Source organism: Lepus europaeus, chromosome 2, assembly GCF_033115175.1.
Source record: "Lepus europaeus isolate LE1 chromosome 2, mLepTim1.pri, whole genome shotgun sequence".
Lineage (NCBI taxonomy): Eukaryota > Metazoa > Chordata > Mammalia > Lagomorpha > Leporidae > Lepus > Lepus europaeus.
The window spans coordinates 84,601,880-84,613,529 of record NC_084828.1 but is presented as its reverse complement, the minus strand read 5'-3'; the positions used below and the strand labels follow the sequence as shown (position 1 = coordinate 84,613,529).

The window sequence follows — 11,650 nt, the reverse complement described above, 5'->3', positions numbered from 1 at the left end:
TGGACCTTGCCACGGAGGCAAAGTGAATACCCATGATACTAAGCCACTGAAAGTCATCGTTGTCACAGGAGTTAGGTTACCCAGCTCCTGGAGAGACCAGTTGGAATCACGTAAAGACCCAAGAACAGATATACAACCAAGGAGACCTAGAAGTGCCTGGCACAAAGGAGCCCAATCAACACTCAGTGGAGAAATGAACCCAAGTTCTTTGGATGCTCTCTGAGTGAGAGTCGTAGCCCGCCCTTCAGATGTGACTTCAGAATGCTGAGGGAGGGGGAGTGCAAACGGCCCCTCCCATGGGGAGCAGAGCCCGGACACAGAATCAGGGCACAGAGGTTTCCAGCTGCAGTTTGCCAGTGTTTTCTTGGCCTTTCCTCAAACCCCTTTGCCAGTGAGTCTAGCTGCCTTGCTGGCCGCCTGGCCGCCAGCTCCGGAGCCCATTGCATTCCACAGACGTTCCGTGCCTAGTGCTCAGGGCATGCCAACAACCCTGACCTGCTCCCCACTGCAAGGAACCCCCAGAGGAGACAGGTGACCAATCAGAGGCTTGGAGAGGTTGGGGGCTGCTGAGTTGCACCAAGGGGCTGGACCCTCATGATGACAGCAAACCAGTGAACCTCCAAACTCAGCACTTTGCCTGAACTCATGGAAGAATGTATGCTTCAGCACAGCCAAGCAGCCTGAAATCTAGCAAAAGACAGGGCTTTCTGAGAAGAGACACCACGTGGGTGTGGGTTCACCTGGGGCAGAAGAGATGGCAAGTGTAGGAGTATTTCTTCCGCAGCGCTAAAGAAAGCCCCAACACTGGAGTGTGGGCTCGCGTGGGAGGTGCAGGCAGGAGAAGGGGCCACACACACCACGCCTCTCTTCTCCGAGACGATGCTCTCAAGAGCGATGAGGGAAGGCAGCACAGCAGGAGAGGCCTCCCTCCACGGTGCACTCATAGAGATAGGAGCCGCTAACACCGCAGGGGCGGTCCACGTCCTGTCCGGAACCTTCTCTCCTGGGGCCTTCAGCGGCAGGGGAAGCCAAAGGCTGCTGCTCCCTGCACACACACACACACGGTGAGGGGGAAGGATGGAGAACCTCTGCACAGTGGCAGCTCCATGGTGGAGCCGGCTGGTGAGAGGTCTTCTGCCCCCGAGTGGAGGTGACCGGGCAGGAAGCTCTCCTCAGTGCACAAACAGCCTGAGACACGCGGTACGGTGAGACAGCTCCAGTCCCCACATCCAGGCACACAGGGGCCTGCCCAGGACTGAGGGGGGACAGCACAGCCGGCTGCTTGCCTTCAGAGTCGCCGATGCATTTTCCTGGTCCTAGGGTCTCGAGCCTCAAAGGCAGTGTGTAGGAAGCGACACCAAAATGCTCTCCCTGCCTGTTTGGATTTCAGGTCCGTAGATGCCGTCTGTGCCCCCGAGAGGGACTGGCAGGACGGTGGCTACACTTGAACCCAGCAGTTGCGTGGATCAGTGTTCTTACCATCCAATGAGAATGAACAAAAGCAAAGGACATGAGCAGCAGAGCCTGGAAGACTAAAAGCCACAACCGATGACTGCGTGGAAGATGTTTGTCTTCAATCCTAACTAGGGAAATAGAAATTTGAACAAGCCAATGCCATTTGTCACCGCTCTGATTGGCAGAGATGAAAGTCTGATGACACCCCGGGTTGACAAAGGCGTGGGAAAGCAAGCCCTAGAGTGAGAGACTTAGCGGGAGTGGGAACTGATGTGGCCTTTGTAGAGAGCAGTTTGACACATATCAAAATCACTAAAGCCAAGTGCCACTCGATATCCATTTCACTCCTAGATAGGTTATCCAACAAACACACCCTGTAGAGTCCAAAGGCTCACTGAAATAATTTAAATGCTCATGAATATATGCCCATGGGTATGTACCAACCTGTTACATTTCTGTTTCCAAATTGGTGTTAAAAAATGCCTCAGCTTGGGCCAAGCACATGGTCAAAGCCACTGTGCCCCCAGCCTCTCAGCCCCAGCCCTGAGAGGAGGTACCATGGTGTTTTGGTGCAAGGTCCTGGTCCTTCCAGTCTGGCTGGAGAAGGAAAAAGCGAGCTGCTGCTTCTGCACCTGCAGGTTCCCTTGTTCTCAAAGGCAGCCCCATCGGAGAGCATAGGAAAGCTGGCAGCAAAGCCCCATCTGACCCCAGGAAAATGTGAAGAATGAATAGACCACATGGCCTGCAGACCAGTAAGAAAGGCCAACTTCCAACCAGCAGATTTCATCTGGGAAGCGACCGGAAATGCAGAAACTTCAGCCAGCTTCCCCTCCTGCCTTTCCTGGGAGGGAGCAGGAGGAGAAACAAGAGCTTTGACAAGTGCCGTGGGACTCTGGAAGAGCTTAATTAAATAAGCACTGAAAATACTCCAGGTACCCAAAGGCTCCTTCCCTAATAGAGCCATCCCCACAGCTAACTCTCACACCGCAGCGCCGATGGAAGGCTTCACCTTAGGGAAAATTAATTTTAAACAACTGCTAAAAAGTCCTTTCCATTGTTTTAAATATGACCACGTTAACGTCTTTTCCAGCTGAGTGGTAATTTCCGCTCCAGTTTCGTAAAATCTTTTTTGGATCTCGGTGCTCGTAAACTAAATATTAAGCATCTCTGACTTCTCATGATCTCACCTGGAGATCATATGCATCAGGAAATGAAACAAATTACTCTCCTGATGAGAATCACAGGTGCCCTCCAGGCCCGCAGACAGTAACACACATGCGAACCAGCCTGTGTGTTCAGCCAAGTGGCTGAACCAGGTCTCTATCGTGGCCCCAGCCTCCACAGACTCAGAGCCTACCAGGAATCTTCAGACCCCTACTGGTGCATCCCAGTCAGTTTCTTCCACAGAAGAAAATCCCACACTGTCACCCAGTGTGAAGCTGGGCACTGGCCATCAAGGCTCGTGGTAGACGTTAAAGCCTATGGTTAGACAGGACTGCGTTCAAATTCTGGCCCTGCCAGTAATTAGCTGCGGTGACTCGGAACAAAATATTTCGCTGCTTTGAACCTCGGTCATGTCATGTGTTGAGTGAGTAAAGTCTATCTTAGAACGCCTACCAGCAGCTCAGATGCAAGGAGACTGTGCAGCACAGAGCAGTTGTCCAAGATCCGGGGAGGTATGGAGGCCTCAGCCAGTGTTAGCTGTCAACATCGTTAATAGTTAATAAGCCCCTGCCACCGAAGACTTACTCCTAGGGGAGTTGTTTCTGCCCCTGTAAAAATCCGGCGATGAGACCAAGTCATTGCCATGGGTCCCTGCACACCTGCCAGGTGTGGGGCTGCTGCTGAGCCCCACACGACGAGCTGAGCAGTGGTCCCGACTCCCTGGTCCCGAGTCCGTGGCAGGGACATGCCGTGAGGCAGGCAGGGCCTGACTGTGAAAAGGCTGACGAGCTGGCCTCTCCTGCTGGCCTGGCCGGGAGCTGGAGTGAGTTCCATCCGGGAAGGCCAGGAAAACCCTTGGCAACCATTTACAGGGAAAGAGTCAAACGTCAACGAAGGCTAAGCTACACGTTGGGTCGGGCTCTCCTCCACGCCGGACCTCCCACAAGTCACTTGCTCGAAATCCCCCGGGAATCAGTGTTTGTGGCTAGGGCCCAGCTGTCGTCTAGAAAAGCAGTGACCTGGCCTGCACAGCCTCATCCAGGGATGGGTGTTGTGACACGTGGGTGAAGCCTCGGCTTATGACACCAGCATCCGTGTCGGAGTGCCGACTGCAACCTCAGCTGCTCTGCTTCGGATCCAGCTGCCTGCTAATGTGCCTGGGAAGGCAGTGGAAGGTGGCCCAGCGCCCTGCGGCCCGTGTGGGAGACGGCGTCCCAAGCCCTTGACTTTGGCCTGGCCCAGCCCTGGCTATTGCAGGCATTTAGGGAGTAAACCAGTAGATGGAGTCTCTCTCTCTCTCTTCCTCTGTCTCTCCCTCTCTATCTCTCTCTCTCTGTCACTCTGCCAGGAGCTTCTTCCGGGTCTCCCGGGTGGGTACAGGGGCCCAAGGACTCGGGCCATCCTGTACTGCTTTCCCAGGCCATAGCAGAGAGCTGGATCGGAAGAGGAGCAGCTGGGACTAGAACGGGCGCCCATATGGGCGTTAACCCGCTGTGCCACAGTGCCAGCCCCATAAATCTTTTTTTTTTTAAATGTGTACATCCAGGCTAAGGAGTCATCACCAAAACTGACTACAGCTGTGTCTTACAGGCAGGAAGACAGCGAGGGACCAGGCTGGATGCTTTCCCAGATGAACCCTGGCTATGGCTGGCACCCCCAGCCGCCACGCCAGGGGAATTCAAAAGGAACTCAAGGCCTGGGATTGGAATATTAACAAAAAAAAAGAGCCACCAGCCAGGTTGGGCCATAGAACCCGAGTGAAACAGTGAGGTGCTGGGTGCGGATTACAGAAGGCTGGGAGTTTGGTCCCTCTCCTGGGAAGTGCGACCAAAGTGCACACCCCCTGATTGTATTGCCTAACTTGATTTCTCATCCGGAACTGAACGCGAGGACCGAGAGACAAGAACAGGCAGCCCGCCAGAGGTAGCACCGCCAGGCAGAGAGAGCCAAGGCCACCTCCGAGGGTCAGCAGCGCGGAGGCCTGGCCTGGCAGGAGCCCCACAGTCAACTCTCCCTTTATGGATGTGGCCCCTGGGGAAGTCTCAGCCCTGCAGGGTGCAGGCCCTGCCCGTGCCCAGCTCTGTGCAGGTGCCTCTGGCTCGCTCTCTCCTCCAGGTCTCCGAATGCCTTGCCAGATGCCCCCAGTGACTTCTCAGGGTCCTGTTGACAGCATCCCCTCCTTTCCACTGGCAGGGAAGCGCCCAGGCTGGCGAGGTGACTTGTGCGAGGCCGCACACGCCTTTCCCACCTCGTGGCAGTGGAACAGAAACAGGACAACTACAAACTCAGAATTGGTGGTCTGGGTTCAGATCCTACCCCAGATTGCTTCACTGTTAAGTGGAGATGAAAGTCGAAACCATTTTGTGATATCACTGGGAGGATTAAAATGAACTCTGAATGTTCAGTGCTTTGCACAGGGCCTGGCTGCGGTAAGCGCAGGGCAATTGTGGCTGTGACTCTCACAGGTGCCCATGTCACTCGGGTGCCCTGGGCAGGGCCAGGGAACAAGGTGGCCTGTTAAGTGGGAAGGAAGATGAGCCCTGCCCTGCAGGAGGTGTGCCCTCTCCTGTGGGCACCTGTGACCCAGGCCGCCTGCTCCGCCCTGCCGTCTGACTTGAGCAGGGAGGTTGGAGGCTCAGTGTCTGCCCAGACTGGGGACATTTGCAGGCCAACGGAAAGCAAGGGAACCTGGAGAGGGGAGCTCCGGGCTGCTCATCTGGGAGAACAGGCAGAGAGGATTTCTCAGCTGTATCCCCCTCATCACGGATGCCCTTGGCATCTCTGGCTGCCGCCTCTCCCGAGAGCCTGCCTGCGTCCGGTTACACATTTTTCTCTGGAAAATGGCCAAAGCACAGCCTTTCCAGGGATTACTAATGACTGCTGGGAGGGCTGACAGCCCGAAGAACTGCACATCCTCCCAGCTCTGCCTCCTCTGGGAGACCGCGAGGACAGCACTTCTGGAACCGTCCTCAGTGCTGCTGGGCCGGCGGAGTCCCCAGTGCATGCTGAGCCCTCAGTGCTCACCCCAGGGGACCTGGAGCTCAGCATGGAGCTGCAGGGTGCAGTGGGGGTGGAGAAGAGAGCGCGGGGCGGGGGATGGGGCCAGGCTTCCTGTGCTCAGCAATGGGCCCTGAGGGGCTGCCAGGTGAGCGCACCTGCACACATGGGCTGGGGAGCAGACAGGGGCAACAGCGCTTCCAGCCCTAGAAATGCTGGATGGTTGGTAGAGGAGGTGGAATTCTGCCATGCTGGGAGGAAGTGCAAACTCTGCAGGCTGCAAGAGCAGGGGGCAGGACTGTGCGGGAGAGGAGGATGTAGCCCAGGGCAGCCAGAGTGTCGGTGTCTGAAGGAGCTATTAGAGATGGTGCTAGCTGGGTTCTCTGGAAGGCGACGGGGAGAAGCCGGGAGCTTGGGGCTGCCTGGATCCGGGAGTGCAGGGCATCCGTTGGCGCCCAGCGAGTCCGGTCTCCCTGGCAGGCCTGGCTCACTGGCTGCTGTCCAGGTGCCACAAGCAGAGCACACTGACATCCCTGGAGGACTTCAGGGCTCCCCAGGGCGGGGACTTCCTGCCCTCACCCCTCAGTGTGAGGGCCACGCCCCACGGGCTTTATTTAGGGAGATGTCTGCTCCAATTTTCACCTGCGGTCTCACTTGACTGATTGGCCTACGCCAGTGACAATGGCCAGTCAGTCCCCAGCCCTCAGATCCCCATGCCTGCCACCACCATGGTTCTGGCTGCCACAGGGCCTTAGGCCCTGCTTGGCACCCTGGGACTCTGGCACGCTGTCTCTGGTCCTGCAGCCCAGGGTCAGGGGTCAGAGGCTCCACTCGAAGCAGAAGCTGCCCTGAAGCCTGGGTAAGCAAAGCCTCCCCCACACGGCTGGCTCTGGTCCCTGTTTCAAGGCAGCCTCTGGAGAGCACAGGTCATTCTGGTCAGTCCCCTGATCCCGTCGTCGGCTGTGCCCTTTCCAATCATTGATGCCAGTGCACGAATCACCGATACTGCTGGCCAAGGGGCTCTGGGTGGACTCCAGTGGGAGACCAAACGCCACTAGTGCTGGTGGCAGCCCCTGAACATTCTCTCTGCTCGGTGCCCAAGCTCCGGAGGACAGGGGCCGTGCTGTTGCAGGGTCAATGGTGGCCTGACTGGGGAGAGGGACTCCAGCTTGATTCAAATTTTTTTAAAGATTTATTTTTATTTAGATGGAAGAGTGACAGTGAGAGAGAGACAGAGAAAGATCAATCTGCCATCCACTGGTTCACTCCACAAATGGCTGCAACAGCAGGATCTGGGGGAAGCTGCAGCCAGGAGCCAGGTATTCCATCCGGGTCTCCCATGTACAGGGGCCCAAGCACTTGGGCCATCCTCCAATGCTTTCCCAGGTGCAATAGCAGGGAGCTGGATCTGACAGAGCAGCCAGGACATGAACTGGTATTCATATGGAATGCCAGCTTCCTGCTCAGCATAGCCCCAGCCCCAGCTCAATTCAACTTAAGGACTCACTGTGCACCTGTAAGAACCAGGTACTGGGCTGGGCTTACACAAAACCAGAAGCAGACTTTGCCTCAACAGGTCAAGTGGGGCAGTCCGAGGCTTAAGAAGGGAGCAGAGGGAGGACAGGAGTTTCTGCCCACACCAGTCCCCCGTCTGGACTGTCCGCCCCTCACCTGGGCAGCGGGCTTTCTCTGCTCTCCCCTCAGTGTTTGGTTCCACGTGCTCTCCCAGGAGGACCTTTCCCACCCCCGTGACTGAATCCCTGGGCCCACGCTCCCTCCTCCGCAGCACTTGTGGCCGTTGAACTTGACAGTGACCTGCACGACTGTTGTGACTGCAGCAGGTCTCCCAAGCTGGGCAGACCGCAGCTCCTTGAGAGCAGGACGGGTCCTTTCCTGGCAGAGTAAGAGCCCGGAAACGAGTGCTGGGAAAGCACACGCAGAAGCAAACGAATGCAGGCAAGGTCACAGTTGGAGTTTTGCAGCTGGAACGCTGAGAACGTTTAAGGGGTTTGGGCCTTAGCCAGGGCTGAGGGGATCGGAAAGGCACCCTGAGAAGCTGGCAGGTGATAGGTGGGGGTGGGGCGAGGCATTGCTGGCAAGGGTAGCAGCTGCAGCAAAGCCTGAGGTAGCACAGGTGCATGTAGCGAATGGCAGAGTCAGGCTGTGCTTGGAAACCGAGAAATGAGGGCACACGAGTGACAGCTTTGGGTGGGAAGCTAGGAGCTGCGATTTTTAGGGTGGCTGCGAGTGCCATCGCTAGCTAAGAGAGGCTGGCCCCAGGAGGACCTGCGGGGAGGCTGTGGCAGCAGCCCAGGCAGGAACGAATGAGATATGGGTGCAGGGCTGGTGGTGAGAAGCAGGGCAGAAGGACGCCATGATCATTTGGCTCTGGCCCAGACCTCAGCCACGAGGGGGGGGGGGGGCGGTCCGCAGCCAGCCACGTGGCCCTAGCAGACCTCGGGCTGGGCTGGAGGGCTGCTGCTGCCTCTGCTGTGCTAGGGCTGAGACGTGCTGTTCCCTCCCTCTTCTGGCCTGTGGGAAGGTGGAGGGGACGGGGTCCGCTAGACAGCAGGTGTGTGTGACACAGGTGCACTGCGTGTCCTCCCCTTGCCTCTCCAGACCCTCTACCCTTCTCCGTCTGGCCCTGGACCTTGGGAAGACAGTCCTTGGAGTGACCTGATGCCCACTGAGGTCAGCTACTGGGCATCAAACCTGCGGTCTTTGCTGCTGGCTCAGAGCGCCTAAAACCCTCGGCAATTTTTTTGTTATTCATAATGAGCCCCCTTCAGCCACACCTGAGTCCAGGCTAACCAGGTGACTCAGAGTGGGGTCCCCAGGTGGCTCCAGGGTGGGGACCTTCAGATGCAGCCCTCGGCCTCTGAGGTGGGGAGGCAGGCTGCAGACCGGGGTGTACTCCGGCTTGGCTGCATTGATGTGCTGGGAAGGCGGCAGCCCCGGAAGGGCAGGGAGCCCCGTGCCGCCCTCACACCAGGCCCTGCCTCGCTTGGCCCGGCACACTTCCTCCATGGGGCTGCTCTTGCACTGGGCCTTCAACCTAACCTGCTAAGTGCAAACCGTGTCTCCCTGAGTGCTGTGGGCCATTTCAGTGAAACCTTGAACCTAGGCAGTCTTGGCCCAAGGACGCAGCGGGTGAGTCCCACAGGAGGCAATCAGCCTGGCGGGCTCCACCTGAAATCTTACTCAACCATTTTCTTTATTCTAGGCCAGAGCAGCAAAACTGGGAGGACGCTGGAGACGATCTGTTGAGAATCCCTTCTGAATCGCGCAGAAACTGGTTGGGGAGCGACTGGGCTGCTGAACCTGACTGCAATTTGAAGGAATGGGGCCTCCTGACTCGACGCCTGTCTTGTCCCCATTTCCCCAGAAGAGGCACTTAGCAAGTCCTCACTCAGTGTGTAGCATCAGCCAAGGCCCCTGGCCAATCGGCTTGAGGCCTTTGTGCTCCTTTGCATCCCGAGGCTGTCTCCAGCAGCCTCGGCGAGAGGAGCCGCCGCCATGTCCGCGCACCTGCAGTGCTCCAGCTTCCTGATCAAGAGGAACAAGCAGAGGTACAGCACAGAGCCCAACAACCTGAAGGCCCGCAACTCGTTCCGCTACAACGGGCTGATCCACCTCAAGACTGTGGGCGTGGAGCCGGCGGCCGACCGCAAGGGCGTCGTGGGGGTCATGAAGCGCAGATCCGGCCAGCGGAAGCCGGCCACCTCGTACGTGCCCACCATCATCAACAAGAAATCCCGGGCCACGCTCAGCACCACCCGGCACATGATTCGCAAGAACAAGTACCGCCCCGACCTGCGCATGGCCGCCATCCGCAGAGCCAGCGCCATCCGCAGAGCCAGCGCCCTCCTGCGCAGCCAGAAACCCGTGATGGTGAAGCAGAATCGCACCCGCCCCACCAAGAGCTCCTGAGCCCCTGCCCCACGATAAACAGTCAGACCTGTCAAAAAAAAAAAAAAAAAGATTGATTTCCCAAGAAATCAATACAAATTTACATCATTTCTTCCTTCTCATTTAAGTGTTCCTATTTCAAGAGAAATCTTAGAACAAGATTCTGATCCCCCTAAGAAGTTTTATTTTATTGGCCTTTACATCTATAGAGCTTTTCAAATTTCCGCACGCACCTTTCTCTACCATCCCACCATTTAATTTTCATCGCAGGAAGAGCGCTGGGCCTGTCAGACCGCTCCCATCGTGGTCGATGACACTCACTGCCATATGCAAAACAGAAAACACGGAGTGATTCCCCAGGGAGCATCCCAGGATTTCAGGGCCGGAGAGGAGGAGGAGGGGAGGCAGAAGTGAAGAGTCAGGTAGAACAGAGAAGGGTGGCAGCTCTGAGTGACCCCAATGCCCACACAGCCTCTCTCCTAGCAGACAGCAGGTGGGCTGTGAGGAGGAGGGGAGGGCTCAGGGTGAGCGGAGACTGGCACAGGGGCCATGCTTCCTCCTGAAACCCTGCACGGTGCCCCAGTGAGGGTGGGTCAGTGCCGATGCACACAATCTCACCTTTTGTCCGTAGCCAGCAACATGGAGGCAGAGATAAAGCCCGCACCTGTGGCCCCCAGTCAGGGTCTGGGCACAGTGTGATGGAGGACACGTGGACAGAGCAGTTTCTGATTGGTGGGACGCCACGCACAGATCAGCACGAGGAGAGGTCGGGGCAGCAGAGGACGCCGTGTGGTCATCTGGGCCTTAGAGTGAGGCCGTCAGGTTCAGAAACTCTGCCTCCCACCCCACTTCTTCCTCCATAGGCAGAAGTGGTGATGGCAACACCACCCCCCTCAAAGGCCGGTGTGAGATGCAGCAAATTAAGTCAGCATCCCGTATGGACGCCGGTTTGAGTCCCGACTGCTCCACTTCCGATCCAGTTCCTTGCTAATGTGCCTAGGGAAGCAGTGAAGATGGTCCAAGTGCTTGGGCCCCTGCACCCACATGGGAGACCTGGAAGAAGCTCCTGGCTCCTGGCTTCTGATCAGCCCAGCTCTGGCTGTGGCAGCCATTTGGGGAGTGAACCAGCGGATGGAAGACCTTTCTCTCTGTCTCTCCCACTCTCTGTAACTCTGTCTTTCAAATGAATAAAAATAAATCTTTTTTTTTAAGACTTTTTTTTTTTTGACAGGCAGAGTGGACAGTGAGAGAGAGAGACAGAGAGAAAGGTCTTCCTTTTGCCATTGGTTTACCCTCCAATGGCCACCGCAGCCGGCGTGCTGTGGCCGGCGCACCACGCTGATCCGAAGGCAGGAGCCAGGTGCTTCTCCTGGTCTCCCATGGGGTGCAGGGCCCAAGCACTTGGGCTATCCTCCACTGCATTCCCTGGCCACGGCAGAGAGCTGGCCTGGAAGAGGGGCAACCGGGACAGAATCCGGAGCCCTGACCTGGACTAGAACCCAGTGTGCCAGCACCGCAAGGCGGAGGATTAGCCTATAGAGCCGCGGCGCCGGCCAAAAATAAATCTTAAAACAAAAACAAAAACAAAAAACAAAGTTGCCAGTGCTGTGGCATAGTAGATAAAGCCACCGCCTGCAGTGCTGGCATCCCATATGGGCACTGGTTCGAGTTCTGGCTGCTCTGCTTCCAATCCAGCTCTCTGCTGTGGCCTGGGAAAGCAGTAGAAGATGGCCCAAGTCCTTGGGCACCTGCACCCACGTGGGAGACTCAGAGGAAGCTCCTGGCTCCTGGCGTCAGATCAGTGCAACACCAGCTGTTGCGGCCAACTGGGGAGTGAACCAGCGGATGGAAGACTCTCTCTCTCTCTCTCTCTCTCTCTCTTCTGCCTTTCCTTCTCTCTGTGTAACTTGAACTTTCAAGTAAATAAATAAATCTTGAAAAAAAGATTCACTTAGCAGAGTCACTTAGTAAACACTCCGTAAATGTTAGGCGTCCGTACCTCCCCCTGTGAGGTTCACCTCTCCTTCATGCCCTCCCCAAATGTCTCACTCCCTCAAAGAAACCTCCATTGCTGGCGAGCTTGTGCCCAGCACCCTGCGTCCCAGGCGTGTTCCTCTTCCAGTTG

At 56.8% G+C, this 11,650-nt stretch overlaps 1 protein-coding gene across 1 annotated transcript; it reads left to right on the top strand.

The window, feature by feature from the left end:
* Positions 1–9,132: 9,132 nt before the first annotated feature.
* LOC133748481 (large ribosomal subunit protein eL28-like) lies at positions 9,133–9,546 on the top strand. Its single transcript, XM_062177299.1, has one exon. It carries the CDS (start codon positions 9,133–9,135, stop codon positions 9,544–9,546), a length of 414 nt encoding a protein of 137 aa, XP_062033283.1.
* Positions 9,547–11,650: the final 2,104 nt, after the last annotated feature.

Coding starts and splice junctions, on each gene's coding strand:
- LOC133748481 (XM_062177299.1), top strand. CDS start 9,133: ATGTCCGCGCACCTGCAGTGCTCCAGCTTCCTGATCAAGAGGAACAAG.